This window comes from Camelus dromedarius, chromosome 12 (genome assembly GCF_036321535.1).
Source record: "Camelus dromedarius isolate mCamDro1 chromosome 12, mCamDro1.pat, whole genome shotgun sequence".
Lineage (NCBI taxonomy): Eukaryota > Metazoa > Chordata > Mammalia > Artiodactyla > Camelidae > Camelus > Camelus dromedarius.
The window spans coordinates 48,161,280-48,181,203 of record NC_087447.1 but is presented as its reverse complement, the minus strand read 5'-3'; the positions used below and the strand labels follow the sequence as shown (position 1 = coordinate 48,181,203).

At 49.0% G+C, this 19,924-nt stretch overlaps 1 protein-coding gene across 2 annotated transcripts; it reads right to left on the bottom strand.

Moving 5' to 3' along the window:
• Positions 1-466: 466 nt before the first annotated feature.
• Positions 467-15,278, bottom strand: PLEKHB1 (pleckstrin homology domain containing B1). Of its 2 annotated transcripts, XM_010989341.3 has the most exons (8): positions 15,144-15,278; positions 13,860-13,935; positions 12,349-12,501; positions 11,651-11,753; positions 10,536-10,575; positions 7,465-7,569; positions 3,623-3,722; positions 467-3,021 (listed from the first exon to the last, which is right to left on the bottom strand). In XM_010989341.3, the coding sequence occupies exons 2-8, from the start codon at positions 13,894-13,896 to the stop codon at positions 2,885-2,887; spliced, it is 675 nt and encodes a 224-aa protein (XP_010987643.1). In that variant the 5' UTR covers positions 13,897-13,935; positions 15,144-15,278; the 3' UTR covers positions 467-2,884. The 2 variants fall into 2 exon arrangements, with proteins under 2 accessions (XP_010987643.1, XP_010987647.1); XM_010989345.3 differs by lacking the exon at positions 7,465-7,569.
• Positions 15,279-19,924: the final 4,646 nt, after the last annotated feature.

Genomic DNA, 19,924 nt, shown 5'->3' with positions numbered 1-19,924 from the left:
TAACAAATATGCAATTCTCATTTTATCAGCTGACTTGCCCAACAATTGAAAAATACATCATTCTTTCTGATGATTGCTGCGGGATGCCTGTAGTGTATTTCAGGAAATAAAGAAATGTATCAGACTACAGAGCAACAAAGAGATTTATAGCGGAACCACTGATTAAAGTGATGAATGTTCCAGATATTGGAAGGAGCATTTTGCCAGAAGATGCAGAGGGATGGGTTTTGGGACCTGGAACTGGAGCTGGAGCTGGAGCTGGAGCTGGAGTAGGATTGTTGATAGCCATAGGTGCTCAGAAAAAAGAACTCTTAACCCAGCTGTAGAGGGTTGTCTATAGCCTGGCCCCAGCCACCACCCATCCTCACCATGCAGCCTGCTGTGACATGTTTCCTGAACTTCACAGTGCTCTGAAGACAAGAATATTTTTAGGCCTTTGCTCATGCCATTTCTTCCATCTGTTCTCCTTTCTCTGTTTGGCAAACTCCTAGTCATCTTTCAAGGCTCACCCTAAATTTCCATTTCCTATCCCAAAGTTTTCCCCAGTCCCCTTAGCAGAGTTAGATACCTCCTCCTTAGAGTTCCTACTGCATCATGTTCCTGTCTTACCTCATTGAATCATTGCTGTTTATATATCCCTCTAAGCTGGTGTCTGGGAATATGGTTGAGGTGGACACCTGATATTTTTGCCATTCAGCTCTTATTTATTCATCTTTTTTCTGGAAACAGTGCCCTAAATTTCCTCTGGGACACCACCCCACCTCTGTTCTAAGCCCTACTGGGTTTTTTTGTTTTGTTTTTTGTTTTTTGTGGGGTTTTTTGGCAGGAGGAGGTAATTAGGTTCGTTTATTTTTAGAGGAGGTACTTGGGATTGAACCCAGGTCCTTGTGCATGCTAAGCACTTGAGCTATACCCTCCCCCTTAGCCCTACTGTTTTAGACCATCCTTTCCAGATCACTGTAGATTCAGAGATGGCCACAAGACCCAATTTGGGATAATATCCAGCAGTGTGAATAAAAGTTCTGGATGAACTGTTAGAGGAAGAGAAGCTCTCTCAGCTAGCCTTGAACCAAGGAGGGCATTAGTCTAGATTTGCTGAATATCACTGCAGCCTCTGAATGAGCCAGCCCCAGTGGCTGTAAAAATGGAAATAAAGCAAAGTCTAAGTGATACTGTTTGAGTTCCTGGACCAAGCAGTTTCTGGAATTCTCAAATATGTGGCCCAATGTTTTCCTTTCTGTGGCTTAAATCAGTTTGTGCAGGGGGTTTCTGTTACTTGCAGCCTCAAAATGTCTGATACAAGACGGTTGTGTTTCCTTCCCAGGCCACCTGGTCTCGGAGTCTAACTCTGATTCATCTCTGAAAGGATGGGAACCCACTGGAAAAGACCCAACACACAGGACTCCCAGAAAGCAGGCAGGGCAGAACTGATCATCAGCTCAGAGACACCCATCAGATCAGATCCTGATGAAGTCTCTCCTCTCACAACCCTGGGATAGCCAGCTTCAACCTGCCAGTTTATGGGTGAGGAAAGCAAAATCCAAAAAGGTTAAGTAACTTGCCCCAGATTGCTCAGCTAACATGCTGCCACTGGTTATACCTGACCTCAGGATCCACACTCTTCTCACTATACCAGAGAAGGCACTAGTAGGTTCTGAGTCATGGAGGTGTCCCAGGGAGACAGGGCCTCTTGGGAGAACAAACAAAGCCAGAGCCAGGGCTAGAGCCAACTGCACCTTTATTAGTTTCTTCAGCGGGGCAATTGGAGCCCCAATCTACAAGGGAAATTTAGCAGGCTACTCTGGCTACTGTGTAGGCATATTAGCAATTCTATTGGTGATTGGGACAGGATGGGGGAAGAGACTGGAAGGGGACCAAATGGGGAAACTGCCAGGCCACCTACAGGGAGCCCAGACTGAGACAAAGGTTGGTCAGGCCCCAGAGGTGAACACTGCCATCTCCCCCAGACAGATGGAAGAGACAAAGCCTGAGATGATGACAGCCATAGCTATGGACAGAGGGCCAATCTCCTGGGGACCAGAAATGCATTTCTTGATGGAGGCACTAACCTAGGACGAGGTCCTCGAAAGATTCACCTGCCCCCCCCCCCAGCAAGGGGATCCCAGGTTCTGCTCAATTGCTGCCCCAGGCACTGACATGGGAAACGGGTGCTTTCTGAGCACTGAAAGAACAAGGGACCCAAAAATCTTATAGTGGGAAGGATGAGGCTAAACTCAGGGAGTGTTTTGAGTTTGTGTATTAATATAGGCAATATATTCAGTATAGGTGCAATCATGAAACATCCCTCCATAAAGCTCACATCTCCCCCTTACCCAGCAAGCTCCTTAGCTTGGAGGGCCATCATGATCTGACCCCTGCCCATGCTCCAGCCCAAATGAACTCCCTTTTAATTCCTTGGACACGCTATCATGTTCACGGCTCTGCACTCTTGCCAGCAACCATACTCCTAGCCTACCTTCCTCACTCTCTGCCCTCATCCACCTTGTCAAGTGTTTGCATACTCTTGTTTGCCCACCAAGCCTGGAGCTGCCAAAGGAAAGAACCTGATTCCTGTGTCTCCAATGCCTGGGGAACTTGAAACCCCATGACTTGTGTTTTCTGTGTCCTGGTGTATTTGGAGGAAACATATCCATATGTGTCCATCTGGAGTGTCTAGTGGTAGATATAAAGATTTTGAGCTATGTTTGTGCCTGGGATATTAGCGTCTTCTGATGTGCGGGGTGAGGGTGGAGAGGGGGAGGAATGATCCAAGCCCAGAAGAGGCTAAAGGAAACGAAGGAGCCAAAGTGGGACAGGGCTTGGATGGCAGAGGGTGAGGCCAAGGAGGAAATGGGCCTGTTAGTCTATGTGCAGGATCCAGGGCTCAGAACCAGCAGGGCGACCACATGAGTGAGCCAAGCGCTGCGCCGGTGGCGGCTCCTGCAAGCATGCCCATGGCCAGCGGGGCGCCTGCGCTGTAGCAAGGATCCTCCCGCACCACTACGTGCGTCACGCCAGGGCCTGCGGAGAGAGCGCCGCTGTCAGGGCCTGGGACTTCAGAGGAGGGAGCAGAGAGAGGTTGTCTGCCTCCTTCGGTTAGACTCCTGCGCAAAGCAAGATTAGGGCGCTGAGCCCACTATCTTACTCCCCAGTCAGAGAAACAGGCCTTGATGCAGGAAGAACGCGCGTTCTGTCCCCATAGCTCCTAGGCCTTGAACCTGCTACAGACGTTCTGGGACTGTGGGACCAGAGTGGACCGGCGAAGAAGCACCAGAATCTCCAATAACCTCCAGACCACACCTGAGGATGGGCCTTCCCAACCGCCAGATCCTGAAGCGAGAGGAAGCGGCCTTTCCCACATTTGCCACCAGAGGCCGCTATCAACTTAGAAACGGGTATTGCTGGGCCACCAGGGAATAGTTGCCAGCCTGGAGAGGTGAGGTCAGCTCTGCAGGAGGGAGGGGCTCTGGTCCAAGAGCTATCCTTAGCCTGGGATGGGGAGGGCCTTGCGGAGGGACCCGCCTGGGAAAAATCCATGGTTACTAAAAGGGTGGGACCTGATCCCTACTGATAGACCATGGGCGGGGATTGCGACAGGGGGAGGGGTGGGTCGGAGACTTACCTGCATAGGGCGGGCCATAGTAACTGCGGATGTACGTGGCTTCGTGCGCGTTGGGGGGCACCACTTCATAGTAGTCCTGGTACGGGCTGTAGACACGCACCTGGGGAGCCCTGCCTGGTCAGCTGCTAGAGAGCTGGACCCGGCTTTGGTCCCCTACCTGTAACACTTGGCTCAGGCCCTTCTGGCCCCACAGAGCCGCCTCACCAAGTTTAGAAATAGGTCCCCAGAGACCAGCAGGCTCCTGAAGGAGGGCCCTTCTCCCCACAAGGCCCTTGGCCTCTAAAACTTCAGCCCCTGAGTCTAGCTCCCAGTGATGCTGTTTTCCTGCCTGGTCTCCTACGTAGTACTCCCCTGATCAAAAATTCTCCATGGCTCCCAACTTCCCTTTGTAGATTGTCTAATATTTGCTAGCAGCTCTCCAGTAGTCACACTTGGAGAAACTCAATGGATTTCTCTCCTGTCCTAGTCATGGAGAGAGGGACCTGGCCTGGGCCCAGACCCAGGAAATAAAAGGGGGTTGGTGAGGAAGAAAGGGAAAGGAAGGGTAGAGGTGGGAAGTAACTAAAGTATTATCAAGCATCCACCATGTACTAGGTCCTGAGGGAGATGTTCACATGTGTTATTTCTTCTCATCCTTACAGCAGGCATGATTATCTCCACTCCACCACAGAGCTGGAGATGGATGCTCAGAGAATAATGGTCAGTGTTTTCTCTAGGAGGGAGGAATAGACTGCCTGCTCCCTTCCCTCCCCCATTAGATTTTTACCAACCCCTCAAAGCCTAACTCAAGTCACCCATTCCAGGAAGGCCTTCTGGTCTCAGGAAGAATCTTTTCTTCCTGAGTTCTCTGTGGACTATGCTTGTGCCTCTTTTCCTACCCTTCCTCCTGGCCTTTCCTGCCTTCACCTCAGTGTGAGCTGCTTCTAGGCAAGGACTTTGATTCATTTGTGCCTCCAGCTGGGCCTAATGAATGGCAAGAACCAACAAATCCATGCTGAATTAAATGGAAGCTCCTAATTCAAGCCCCTCATTTTACCCATGGGCTACTGACCTGGGAGAGGGCAGGAGCCCCTTCTCTCCTGGCTCCATCTTCTTGGCCCCCTTGCACCCTGTATCTCTAACTTAGTTTCACACCTGAATGGTCCAAGTGGTCCTTTAGAAGTCCAGGTGTCCAAACTCCATCTTTCATCATCCTTTCATTCCCCCAAACTTGCTCTTCTATAAATGCTTTTCTCTAAGTGCCACCACCATGCATTTAAACCAAGACGTCAGGTTGGCACCCTTGTCTTCACACACTCATGTTTTGCATCACATTAGCCACCAGGTCTCAAGATTTTATCTTCTAAATATGTTCTTCTGTCCATCCTTTTGTCCAGTGCGAAGAGAATAAGCCATTGGTTTTGGCAACTTGGAGATTGTGGGTGAGCCTGAAAAAACTCTTTTCAGAGGAGTGGTTGGAGGAAGAAGCAAGACTATGGAGGATTGAAGAATGGTTGAGAGGTGAGGGATGGAGTCAACATGTCATGGCATCCTTTAAAGAAGTTTGGCTGTAAAGGGGAGTTCTCCAAGCACACCTTGTGATTTCAAATATCTATGCCATCTTCCTTTGATAGGGATCCCTTTCTCACCTTCTTTCATGCAACTGCCTAACTTGTCTTTCAGACTCAACTCAAGTATCACTCTTCCTGAGCCTCAGGTCCTGTTATGGTCCCATCTGGGCACCCACAGCCCTTAGACTTCCCTCATCACAGCACCAACCACTCTGTGATGTCATTGTTTGTATCCCTGTGAGGTGTGTCTCTCCCATCAGACTTGAAGAAACACCACCATCACCACCACCCAAGCACAGGGACTGAGCCTAATTAGGCCTGATTGGAACATGGTAGGTGCCTAATGTATTGAATTTATCTCAAGTGAGTCAAATACAGGGCCAGAGTGGAACTAAGGTCAGCCAACTCTAATTCCAGTTTCAAGTTAGGAAAAATGACCAGACCCAGAGCAATGCAGGAGGCTCAGACAATCAATGCTCAGTCTGAAGTTACTTCCCTTACTGTGCTTCTTCCCAAAGGTGATCCAGTAGGGCTTTCCAGTGGGGGTGACCAAGATCTGACCTCTATGCCTAGAGGGAGCTAGAGAGATCTAAGCACTCAGATCCCCAATTTTACTGTAGGGAAGTTGCAGTCCAGAGCCTGCATCTGCCTTGAAGTTCCACTGTGAGCCAGTAGCCCTGTCAGGCCCTGGAGACAGTGGAAAACACCGCCTCATATCTCTATGGAGCACCTGTTTCTACCCTCCAGGCCTAAGAGGCCCAGAGGTAAACTCATGTGGTCACCTGGCAACAGGGCAGGGGACCCCCCCCTAGAGACCTCACAGACAGAACCTAAGAGTTTGATCCCCATCCTTTCCCTCTCCTCAGGCCCAACCTGGATGGGGACAAGGGCAGCCAATCAGGAGGTCACATGCAAATAGACTCCTCCCCTCAGAAAAGCTGTAGTATATACTAAGTTTATAGCTTTTTAAATTCTATTTTTAGGCATCCTCACTTTAAACAAACTTGTATACAAGTTTGGGTATGCAGGATGCCTCAGAATGCTGGGCTGAGACTCCCAGCCCTGCCACTGATTAATTAAGTGATCCTGGTCATATTATGTAGCCTCTCAGAGCTTCAGTTTTCTCATCTGTAAATGGGGACAGTCTTTCCTACACTGCCCACTGCCAAGGCACAGCGAGAATCCAGCAAAGCCATGTCCATGCAACTAAGTGGTCCTAGCACATCTGGGCTCAGTGGTTCTGCACATCAGAATCATCAGGAGAAATTTTTTAAAACACTGATTTCCAAGTCCCCACCCCAGAACTACAAAATTAGAGCATTCAGAGGTAAGATCTGAGCATTTGTATTGTTTTTAAACCCTTACATGAGTCTAATACACAGCCACATTGAGCACCACTGTGTTAGAAAAGAAATTTGCATGTGACCACAGGTATTCTAACCCACCCCATGCCAGGCTGAGCACTGGGAACAGTGTGTCAGGGTCGGGGGTGAGGGGAGAGACAGACACGGACTAAATTATAAATGCAGTAGTGATGCCGTAAGAGATTTTTTTTACTCCTTCCTTCCTCTCTTTATTTATCTCATTGGCTCATTCAGTGAGCACTGCTTGAGGCCTGCTTGTGCCCAACCCTCATGTGCCAGGAATAAGCAGGGTCAAAATAGACTGTCCCCATCACTGAGCCCTCATTGCACACCTGCTGTATACCCAGCACTGTGCTAGGCTCATAGGGGCAGAGTTGATCTAAACTGATCCTTGCTTTGAAGTGAGTTCTAGTCCCCATGGGGACTAGAGACAGAGCTAGAAAATAGAGACAGAACTAGAACGAACTAGAAGTCAGGCAGATGAAAACAGTACTAAGTAAGCATCAGTGCAATGGGCAGTGAGAGGGAGTGACAATGCCTGGAGGTCTGGGAAGCCCTCCCTGAGGAGGTAGCAGCCTTTGAGGTGGATCTTAGAGGATAAGCATCACTTTGTCAGGTAAATAAGGAAACTAAAGATCTTTGCAACAGACAGAACTGCATGTGCAAAGGCTGGAAAGAAGGAAAAGGTCTGGCACAGCTGGGAGCGGAGGGTACAGCAGAGGAGTTGGAGCACAGGGGATGAGGGGGATGGGGTGGGCAAGTCTGGCCCAGGCCAGATCCTGGGGGCCTTGAAAGCAGTGCTGGTGTCCTGTGAGTGACTGGGAGCCATGGAATGTTTGTGAGCAGGGAAGGGATGGGACTGGGCCCAGTTTTGGAGGCACATCCTAGTGGCCAGAATGGAGGCAGGGAGGACTGAGCCAGCACTTACCCAGATCCGCCTCTCAACCTTACAGGGGCTCCACGAGCGGGTCACACACCTGACCTTGGGGCAAACCCGGCGGCTCCTGGGAGGGACGATGGCTCCAGCTGGGGCCTGCTCAAGCCACAGAAACCCAAGAAGGGGAGGGAGGGAAGTGTCAGAGGCCCTCTACATTTGGAGAGACTCAGAGCTCTTAACAGGCCCTGCAAGAGCTCTCTGTCAGCTGGGCAAGGCAAGAGGGTATCGTCTTCTTCCTCAGCCCATGGTAACGGGGGGTGGCTCAAAAGAGGTAGTGATTTTGCTAAAGTTACACAGAGAAGAAGGATCAGCAGTGTCTCTCCAGAAATAGCCCACCTTCACCTGTTTCAGGCTGCTGGGGCTCCCAATCTCCAGGGAGGACAGAACAGCTCTGATCTGCTTTCCCACCCACCTGCACCCATCACTGGACCCCAGCCTTGCCCCTGGCCGTGCCCCCGGCCCTGTTCCCTGGAACAACCAGGGTCAGGGGCACCTCCTACAGCCTCCACCCAGAGTAGGGTATAAACCTGCAGGATGTGGAGGGACAAAGCACAGGTCATTCCTGTGTAGGCATAGGACAGAGAGAAGCCCACAGATACAGGCATGAACCCTCAGAGATGGACAGACACTGGTATAAAAACACAGAGGCACAAACACCCAGCTCAAGTAAGCCTAGGGACCAGAGGGATGTGTGTATGTGTGTGTGTGTGCATGTGTGTGTAGAGCATTGAGAGGTGGAGCAGGAGGTCAGAGTAGAGACATGGAGGAAGCAGAGCAGCAGAAAGGTGGACAGGCAGAGAAGGGACAAGGCAGCTTCATAGAGTCAGAGTGCAGACGGTCAGCCCTCACCTCCTTCCTTCTGCCCTCTTCGTGGGACTGATTTGCCCTGTATAAGCAAGATTTGGAGCTCAGAGCCAGGTTAGCCCAACCAGGGATCTCCACCCTGCTGACCACTGCCCCAGCCTCCTCTTATATAGCCTCTACCCAGAAGTCTGAGTCTGCTCCCCGAAGTCTGACCACAGCCCTCCCTGCTTAATGCCTTTTATTGCTCCCCACAACCCTCAGGATAAAATTCACTTCCTTCACCTGGACTTTAAGGCCTTTTTTGACGTGGCTCCTCAGAGGCCATGTCTCCTATTTCTTCATCCATTTGTTACCCTCCAGCCAGGCCAGACTTCTGGCCCTTAGATCCACTTGTGTGCACACACAAGCACACACCATTTCCTGTCCTCTGCCCCTGTAGCTCCTTCTGCAGTTACTGCCCTTCCCCCAGAACTTCACTGACCTCAGTTCCAGTACAGGCTCTTCCATTGACTTAAGACCATAAGACTTTGGACAAGTCACTTCGCCTCTGAACCTCAGCTCCCCTATCTGTAAAATGGGACTAAAAAATACCAACTCCTACCCATTCTTGTTGAAGATTCAATGATACAACTGATGCCAGGTGCTCAAGCACAGTGCCCGTCCCTGAGAAGATGGATGCCTGAGGGAGTTTCTAAATGCATCCAAGGCTTTGCTGCTACTTCCCAGCAAACTTTGTAGATGAGAGGGGCTCCATCATGCCACAGGTGGAAGGAGCAAGCACAGAATCAGGGGGTGGGGGTGGGGTTGAGGCCAAGCTGGGTCACCCTTGAGCTGGGGGCTTTGGTCAGCTCATCAAAGCCACACCTCCATCAATCACTAAGCTCTGTTGACTATCTCCAAGATGTGTCTTTTTTTTTTTTTAATGGAGATACTGGGGATTGAACCCAGGACCTCATGCATGCTAAGCATGTGCTCTACCACTGAGCTATATTTTCCCTGTGAAATGTGTCTTATCTTCATCAGCTTGTCTCTGCCAGCAAGGCCTTCATCCAGACCTCCAGTCAGTCACCTGCACACTATCCCAGTCTTTTTTTTTTTAATTATTTTTAATTTAATTTTTTATTTTATTTGGGGGGGGTTAATTAGGTTTATTTATCTATTTGTTTATTTATTTAAACAGAGGTACTGGGAATTGAACCCAGGACCTCATGCATGCTAAACATGCACTCTACCATTGAGCTATACCCTCCCCCCCAAGTCTTCTAACTGGTCTCCAGGCATCCACTCTTACCCTCTACAATCATTCCCTACCTACCAGCCAGACTATCTTTTTAAAAATACAAATCTGGTCTGATCTGTTCATGCCATTCCTCTACTTAAAAATGTTCAATGATTTCCCATGTTCTTAGCAGAAACCACCAACCTTAACAGAGCCTTTAATGCCTAGCCCTGCTAACCCTCCTTTCCCCTTGGCTTTCTTACTCCCTGAACTCCAGCCACCCCAGCTGTCCTTCTGTTCTTCAACTTGCCAAAGCCCTAATTTCTCTCAGGGCCTTTGCACATGCAGCTCCCTCTGCCTGGAAAGCTGTTCCCTTCACCCCACCCCACACTTTTCACCCAGTTGATTTCTATTTATCCTTCAGGTCTCATCTTAAGCCTTATCTGGACTCCCACCTGAATCAGGCCATCAAGGTGGATACAAATCAAATGCACATTGCCTGTCTCTGACAGAGCAGTTGCCACCATTGCAAGGGTTTCACTAACCATGTAATTCATGGCTTCACATCTAGCTTCCCACTAGGCTTGAGTCCACATCTCCTTAGCTCCTCTCTGATCCCTGGTCCTTGGCACAGTGGCTGGCACATAGTAGGAACTCAGTAAATATTTGTTGCATGGATGAATGAAGCTCAATCTTATTATCTGCAGAGAGGGAGGAATAATCCCAACCTCACAGTATGGTAGTGAGGAGTAGCTGGCACTGCAGATATACCACACCTAAAAGACAGTCGCTTTCCCCCTGCTCACATACCACCCCTTTTGAAGTGCCTTCTTGGAGGCCTCTCTCTCTCCTCTGAGCACCAGTTGCCTGTCTTACATCCTTTTCCTCTTGGGACTGAGGGCATCTGAGTCTGCACATGTCTATTCACTCGCATACATGGAAATTGAGAACTCCAGGCAGATGGAGACCAAGTCTGAGTCACCCATGATTCCATGGCAGTTAGGTGTGGGGAGGAGACAGGGAGGGAACGGGGGCTCACCGGGGTGGAGTTCGCCTCCAGCAACGCTGTCTTCCATGCTCTGCAAAGCAAACCCGCCAGACCATGAGGAGGGAATTTGAGAGAAGGGGGATGGGGCCTCCCGTTTTAGACTTTCCTCTCCAACCCATCCTCCAGCCCCCCAGTCTCTTGTGAAGGGGGAGATCCCCTTGATTCCCTTAGACAAAGGTGACCCCTTCCACTGCTCCAGTCACACAGGCAAGCCCTCAGGTGAGCTGCAGCCTCCTAATTCATTCTGAGTCCATAGTCTCTTCCCCTCTAGAGGTTCCAGATTCCCCATCTAGACAAAAGACAGCTGGGCTGGGGTGGTCCCTTAGGAGTCTTCAGATTCTGACATGCCTAGGCTGGTTCTCCGGCTGCAGCCCACCTCCACATCCCAAACCCACAAACACAGTTTCCCAATGCTCTGACCCCAGAGTCCCAGGAACACCCAGTGGACACCAGACAATTGAGCCTTTGTTGGTTGCCATGGCACCTGGCTGGGGTGGACAAGGAGGCTCTGTGCTTTGTCTACCCAGAGTTCAGCTCCCCCCCACACACACACATCCCATCTCTCTCACTCTCCTACAATGCAAAGGCCAACTGACCCTCCATCAGAGAGTAGGAAGGGAAAGAATGTGAGGAAGCAAACAGTGCCTGAGGAGGACACACCCAGACTCACAGTGTGGATCTGCATCTGACATCGGGGTGCCCTGTGCGCTGCCTCTGTTAAGTAGGTAAGGGTCCATCCCTCAGATCGGAGTCCCCCAACCAGGGCATCTTCTCAGAAGGAAGTGACTAGGAGGGTCCTCTGAGGATGCCAAGGGGCTGTCTGTTCCTTTGTATCAACCCAAAATGAGGGCTACCTCAGAGGCAGGTGTGCATATCCCTTCCCCAACAGTCCTGCATTCATCCCAGACCATGTCAGGAGTTTACTGGATACCATACCAATTACCATGAGCCATTCAAATCCACTCTTCCCAGCCTCCATTGAGACTACCATGTTCACTGGTCTTTGTTCCCTTTTCCTACCTTCAGGGAACTAAAGGCCCAATCAGCAGGAGGCATCTGGTCCTATTCCCCAAGATCCCACCCCATCCTCTCCCACAGTGGCTTACATGGCATCATCCCGGGTCTCTGCGCACAGGTGCAGGCGGGAGCCCTCCCGTAGGTTCACAGTCAGCAGGCCATCTCGGCTTCGGCCCTCTGGGGGCTGCACATCTAGAGGGAGACACATGTGGGGTTTCCACAGGGCACAGGCCTGAGTCTTCTCAGTAAACCAGGAGCCAGAACAGGAACTGACTTCTCTGGGTCTTGTTTATTGGCCATTGCCAACCTCCTCTGATCGCGCATACTTTCCTTGCAATCCTCCTCAACTTGTTAGACCCTTTCAATCTTTCCATATTGCCTGCTTCCCTAATTGGGTACATCTCCAAGTTACCCTGTTTTAACTGTGGCCTAGCCTTGGTCAAGATTTGCTGTGTGACTCTGGGCCAGTTGCTTAACTTCTCTGAGCCTCCTTATTTCATTTCATACTATCTAGTTCCTAGCACTGGAGAGGGTAGGAACTGTGTCTTACCTCTATGACCCCAGCATAGAGCCCAGATTCAGCACAGGGTAGGAATTTAATAAGGAACTGATTTCTTAATTCACTCCCACATGAACTGGAGTTGATAGAGGCCCAGAAGCAATGTCTGTGGAAGCCCTTTGAAAGCTGCGAAGAGCCTTCCATTTGAGAACAGCAGGTGCTCTCAGACAGACACTGGGAGGGCCATACCCATAGTCACAGCACCAGAGAGAAAGGGGCTTTGCTCACCGTGGCACTCCTGGCCGATCTTTATGTCACGGACATTGAAGTGGATGAGTACACGGTCCTCCTCATCCTGCGCAGTCTCATCATGGTAGTAGCCCAGGGTCCCATCCAGCCACAGGGCAAACCAATTTCGCTTCCAGCGGCGGAGGATGGAGCCTGTGTGATATTCCAGATCCACCAGGCTGGCTGATCACAGAGCCTGCTGGGGGGGCAGGAGCCCTGGGTGGGCTCCCAAGTCTCCTTACCCCCACTCCCCAGTGTTGTAACCCCCTGAAATGGTAGCAGGGCCTCTCTTGGTCTTGCTTACCCATTGCTTCCCATGGAGCCTAATGCATAGTTGAGGCTCCATAAATGTGCTGAATGCTAAATGAATGATCAGATTCCTTCCTTGGGGGAAGCTGGAAATCTTTTTTTTTAAGTGTCACAAAACACCTCCACAAATTTAACATCATGTCAAATTGGAAATTTCCTTCAATAGGTACAGTTTGTCAGGGAAAACATATTAAGTTGTTTTTATATGAGTACAGAATGTGATTTATGCAAGAATTAACAGAAAACAAATAGTTGTCAAGTGCTTGCCTTAAGGTAACCCTTAGTTTCCATTGCATCCAGTCTGCTGAGGGTGTACAATTATTACTCATATTTGTGAGCATGCTTGGAAAAAAAAGGCTGAGCCCCAGGTGACAGTCATTTGTGTCGTGTCTGCCTCTTCCACCAGATGAGGGGGGAGAAGAGGGTGTCACTATCTCACAGCAGCAGTCCCGGCCCCCAGCAGGACTTGGACTCAGTGTTTGCTGAACTGAATGAACTGAGAATGGGTCATGGGGTGTGAGGGAGCTCCTAGCCCAGGACAGCTCTTGTTCAGATCACAACTCTGGTCAGAGGTGGGTCTGAAAGACTGAGCCCTAGATTCAGACATTCTGTGACTGGAAATCTTAACAGGAAAGGGCAAACACATAAGAGAGCTGCTTAGAGCTTTACAAATTCCAAAGCACAGAGGCATTTTTCATTTTATTCTTTGCCTGTTTGCAGCCAACTCTGGGTAGGGGTACTGTGGACACAGAGAATTAAACCCGGTTCCTGTACTTGAGGTGCTCACAGTCTGGGGCCAGTATAGGGTGGGGGAGTGCTGAGGCCCACAGGTAAAGACAGTTGTATTATAGGGAGATCAGTGCTATAATGGGGTATATACAAGGCACTGGGAACAGAGGAAGGGGCCTTTAACCCAGGTTGGTTCTACAGCAGGGGCTGCAGTGGGGGTTAGAGGAAGTCAGAGAAGGCTCCTCATGAAAGGGGACATCTGAGCTGGGTCTTGAAGAATAAGTAGTTTACCAGGCAGTCAGGAATGGGAAGGACATTCCAGGCAAAGGGAAGAGCTTGGGCAAAGGAGGGGAGGATAAAAAGGGGCATGGTTTCTTGGGAGAAGGGTTCACTGCGCAGGCCCAACAAGCCAATTCCCTCACCCCTGCCCCTGGACAAGGTACAGGACAAGGGCTTGGCCCAGGGTCACTCACTCTGTCTCCACAACCAGCCGCCCCTCACCAGGGCCATCTCCTCAAAAGGACTTTCCAGGGCAGAGTCAGGCGGAACCTGTCAGAGGGACCACAGGACACACAGGCTTCATCAGCTGCTCCACAGCAGCTCCCTGGAGAAAAGCCCCCACCCCGTCCTCCCTGAGGGAGCCACTGAGGAAACGTTTAAAGGAGTGTAAGTAAACAAACAAGGGCAAGCCTGCCTGTCTCCTCCCCGTTCTCTGCTCCAGGCACATAATGGAAGCACTGTGTTTGTGGGGTCAGCAGGGGGCTGCCACCCGCTGCGCTGTGTTGAGGTGGGGGTCAGGAGCCTGGATTCCAATCTCAGCCTCACAACCTTGACTAAGTTCCTTCTCCCTGGCCTTTATTTCTAGATCCATCAAAGTGTGTTATGAGGCAGGTAGAGACTGGAGTGAGGAACTCTTAAAATGTTAGAAATCCTGGAATTTTGAAATGCTGGCAGCAGAGAATATTAGAATCATAGCAATGAATGAGAGACTTTCATGATATTAAAAAAAAACCCTCATGTTTGAACTCCACCTGAGCCTTTTACAAAGTGTATAAAATAATAGTTCAACAGCAGCTATGATTGATGATCAAGTACTATGCGCCAGGTCCACTTCTCAAGTGCTTCTTATCTCACTGAAGCCTCACAACAATCCTTATTATTCCCAGGAAACTGGGGCCTGGAGGGGTCCAGTCACTTGCGCAGATCTGCTTGGTCAGTAAACAGTGGGGCCAGGATTCACACCCAGAAGTCCTGGCTTCCAACCATTACACCAGTGGGAGCTTTTAAAATTCCCAATAACCAGGTCCTACCCCATAACAATTAAATAAGAATGTCAGGGACAGGAGGAAAGCATAGTCTTCAAAGATCCCCAGGTGACTCAACCTGCAGCAAAGCTTGAGCCCTGCTGCAACTCTGTTGGGTACCTTACTAAATGGGTAGGATCTTTACCTCTACTTTACAGATGGACAAACTGAGCTATAGCAAGTGACTTGTCCATGTATATGATGGAGCTTGGATTGGAATCCAGGTGCCCTCTGTTCTCGAAGGCGACTTACTTTCGAGCAGGTGCCTTCGCCCCTCCCCCACTTGCTCACACCTATTGCTGCGTAGCAAGCGCTGGCTGGCACACCTGGGTTAGAAGTCCCGGGCTTGTCACTGCTTCTCTTGCCGCTCCCTCCCATCTTTTAAGTCCTGACACAGGTCAGACAAGAGAGCCAGATGCCAGCTCCCTCTCCAGCCCCCCTTGATGCACCCACCTTACACCTGTTGCGATGCTGCTGCCAAAACGGCCGCTACTTGATGCTGCGGCCACCCAACCTGCTGCGCCTGCGCTTTGTGAGCCCCAGAGAGCGTGGGGCATTTCACTCTCCTGGCTGCTCCCTGGGCCTCCCTGCCCCTGGGCTCCGCCCTCCGGCCCAGCCTCACCCCCAGGGAGGAGGCGGGGCGTGTAGAGATGTGCTGACAGGAGGCCTTCTGGGACTTGTAGTCTGCGGGCGGTACACAGCCTCTCCTGGGTAGTAGGTCTGTGACGACCCGGATCACAAGTGAGAGGCTGTACCTGTGATTTCATTTTGCTGCTAAGTCATTTGTTCATTCATTTATCATGAAATAATTTTCCCCCAAAATCTTGAACTCTGATTCTCTATAAAAATGTAAATTACAAGGAAAAACCAGGTTCCTAGTTTTGCCATGTTTTCTTAATAATCTGTTTGTGCCTGGCACTGGGCATTAGTGGAGGGCACAAAGAAGCATCAGCTTCTTTTCCCAGCTCCCAGTCTGGTGGAGGAGATAACACAAACACACTGTTGAAGCATAAGGTGTGACTTGAATATGGGAAAGAAGAGTCTGACTTTGACTAAGAGGTTCAGGAAGGCTTCCCCGGGGAGGCAGAAAGGGGTCTGGTAGGATGAGTATGAGTGTTCAGTATTTCAGTGTGTTTGGAAAGTAGAGTGTAGGGGTGGGGGTGAGGAGGGCATGGGGAGCAGCTGGTGATGAAGCTGCGGGGGTTGCAAGGATATAACATGTAGGCATTGGATGACAGGCTCAGGAGCTTGGACATTATGGCATTGTGACTGGAGCTTGGGGTTGGGATTTCAAGGTGAGGAATTAAGTGGTCCAATTTGTGGGCTGGAAAGGTATTTCTAGGACAGTCAAAAGTGGATTGAAAGGGGCCCAAATGGAGAAGGAAGACTGTTTCTGTATCTACCACCACAGTCTGTCCCTCCAAGATCATTTCCTTGAACAGCTCAGCCCCACAAACCCCACCTAGCAGCAGACTCAGGATGTCAGAGGACAGAGCCTGTCAGGGCCTGAAACACTCCAGGTCCCACCCTCTATTTGAGAACAGTACCCACCCTGCCCTGGGCCCTTTCTCCTGTCCCAGAGGACCTCCTCCTTACCGGAGCTGCAGGGCTCATGATTCCTGGGCGGCCAGAGCAGCATTTCCCAGAAGGCTCCTGCAGAGGGGCATGTCCCTAAGCGCCTTAGAGATAAAAGGGGATCAAGAAGGTGCTACCAAATGGAAACCGGAAGAGGGTGACAAGAAGAGGGGGCACACAGATCCCAGAGAAAGTCGTCCTTTCTCTCCAGACCCCTCCCCAAACTCGCTAACTGATCTCTTTTAACCTTCAGTTCACTGGTTAACAAGTCATCGGTGGTTCGGAGGTGGCCTCAGCCTAGCGTCCTTAAGATTCCAGGGTGGGGTGTAGGGCCAGACCTCCTCCCTCGTCGGGGCTAAATCTTTCCCCAGCCGGGCTTGACCGTGCCATCACCCCAGTCCTGGATGCACAGCCTGGCTCTTTAAGCTTTCCTCTTTCGTTCCTGTGTTTCTGTAATCCTGACCTCGAGCTACCCTGGTGCCTCGGCCCTTCGTGCAGTGCATGCCTTGCTGGGGGATTCACCAGGGCTGATCCTATTAGCCACTGAGCTCATCCCCTCCGTGCAGCCCCAGGAACCAGCTCTCCCAACCACGCTGTTTTCCACCCTTGTACCTTTTGGTCTGGAACGTCCCATCCCTACCTTCTGACTACAGTTGCCACTGCTACTGCAGAAGGGCGGAAGGAAGGTAGGGAAGGAAGGATGTAGATGGCCTCCAGCAATCTGGGTGCTGTGGCTCTTTCCAGCTCCCCTCAGTGAAGGGCTATTTGACTCTTTCATAGAGGGATAGCGTGGGGAACAGTACAGACCGCTCCCAGATACATTCTCTGGATTTAGCAACTGATGAAAAACAGAAGATTTTCCAGCATCAATGTGGAATTCAGGGGAAAGTCTCCCACCCCCCACCCCCACCCCCACCAAAGAATGTGCACTATGACAAGAAAAAGGGGAAAGGGGAAAAGATTCTTGGCAAACTAAAACCACAGATGCCACTGCAGAATCTAAGCGCAGCATGACCTGGCATAAGTTTCTAAAATGTTGGTCAATTACCCTCTTTGAGAAGCTGATAAATAGTGTAGACTCTGCCCAGGAAAACATGCACACACGTCACATCTTGCATATAATTCCTGGGAGTTCATAGACCCCTGAAGATATGATGATTACAATTGAGATTGTTTTTAATCTTCACAGTTGTGCAGATGGGTGGAAAGAGTGTGGATTGCTGAGAATGTAGCAGGAATCCCAATTCCAGCAGTCCTGGCTTTGAGAGACTGAAATGTATTAAACTAAAACTAAATGTATTAGGACCTTGGTGGGAATGTAGTTTGGTGCAGCCACTATGGAAAACAGTATGGAGATTCCTTTAAAAATGAATAATAGGCTTACCCCATGATCCAGTAATCCCAATCCTGGGCATATATCCAGAGGGAACTCTAACTCAAAAAGATACATGCACTTCAATGTTCATGCAGCACTATTTACAGTAGCCAAGACATGGAAACAACCTAAATGTCCATCGACAGAAGATTAGATAAAGAAGTTGTGAGAGATACACACACTCACACACACACACACACGAATACTCAGCCATAAAAAAAAATAAAATAATGTCATTTGCAGCAACATGGATGGACCTGAAGATTGTCATTCTAAGTGACATAAGCCAGAAAGAGAAAGAAAAATACCATAAAATTTTTTAACTAAAAAATGTAGATAATTTAAAAAATCTGAAGAGAAAATACATGAAATGGTTTAAGGTCCTTGCAGTGTTTCAGGAGTTTGAGCAGAAGTGTTATGTGGAGGCTCAAACAACAGGAAGTTAACATACTTCCATTTCCTGGATGGAAGTGTCCAGAGAAAAACCCAGCCCATGAGGGAACAACCTCTTGATGGAAAGCTGTCTCTGAGGGGTTCATCCAGGCTTCCAGAGCAGAAGCAGTTAGTTATATGTGTTTTATGTCTAGGCTATAGCACCCTGTTTTTCAATCAAACACTAATCTAGGTGTTGCTGTGAAGGTACTTTGTAGATGTGGTTAACCTCTAAAATCAGTTGACTTTAAGTAGAGGAAATTATCCTTGATAATTATCCAATTATTTGAAGGGCCTTAAGAGCAAAACAGATTTCCCTGGACTGTGTTCTCAGCCCCTGCCTGAGAGTCACCAGCCTGCTGCACTCTAGGTTCCAGACTTGCCAGCCCCACCAGCCCCACCAGCCCCAACAATCGCATAAGCCAGTTCCTTGGGATAAGTCTCTGTATGTGTGTGTATATAGCCTACTGGTTCTGTTGCTCTGGAGAACCCTAACTAATACAGGGAGGAAGATGTCTTCTTGCTGTGAACTCCCTATTTGAATCTGTGGGAAACACCAGACTTAGGAATGGAGGAGGAAATCCTGGCAGCCAAGGAGAGGGTCTAAAGGGAAGGGTATGGCGACTCTCCTGTCTCAGAAGAAACAGCATCCCATGCCCAGAGATGGGGAGTTGCAAATGCTCTCAGAAAAATGCTCCATCTGGATCATCAGATGCATAAAGCTGCGCTTCTAGAAGCTGTATTGTATTGTAAAACAAAAAGACAACCTACGGAATGGGAGAAAATTTTTGCAAATGAAAACGACAAAGGCTTGATCTCCAGAATGTAAAAGAAGCTCATATGACTTAATAAGAAAAAAACAAACAACCCAATCCAAAAATGGGCAGAAGACCTAAACAAGTAATTCTCCAAGGAAGACAGACAAATGATCATTAGGCACATGAAAAAATGCTCAATATCACTAATTATCAGAGAAATGCAAATCAAAACTACAATGGGGTATCACCTCACACCAGCCAGAATGGCCATCATTCAAAAATCCACAAATGACAAATGCTGGAGAGGCTGTGTTGAAAAGGGAACCCTCCTACACTGCTGGTGGGAATGTAGTTTGGTGCAGCCACTGTGGAAAACAGTATGGAGATTCCTCAAAATACTAGGAATAGACTTACCATATGACCCAGGAATCCCACTCCTGGGCATATATCCAGAAGGAACCCTACTTCAAAAAGACACCTGCACCCCGATGTTCATAGCAGCATTATTTACAATAGCCAAGACATGGAAACAGCCTAAATGTCCATCAACAGATGACCAGATAAAGAAGATGTGGTATATTTATACAATGGAATACTATTCAGCCATAAAAACTGACAACATAACGCCATTTGCAGCAACATGGATGTTCCTGGAGAATGTCATTCTAAGTGAAGTAAGCCAGAAAGAGAAAGAAAAATACCATATGAGATCGCTCATATGTGGAATCTAAAAAAAACAAAAAGAAACAAACAAACAAAACATAAATACAAAACAGAAACAGACTCATAGACATAGAATACAAACTTGTGGTTGCCAAGGGGGCAGGGGGTGGGAAGGGATAGACTGGGATTTCAAAATTGTAGAATAGATAAACAAGATTATACTGTATAGTAGAGGGAAATATACATAAGATCTTATGGTAGCTCACAGAGAAAAAAATGTGACAATGAATATACATATGTTCATGTATAATTGAAAAATTGGGCTCTACACTGGAATTTGACACAACATTGTAAAATTATTATAAATCAATAAAGAATGTTTAAAAAAATGGAATACAATAAAAAAGATGCACTTCTAGAAGCTGTATTGC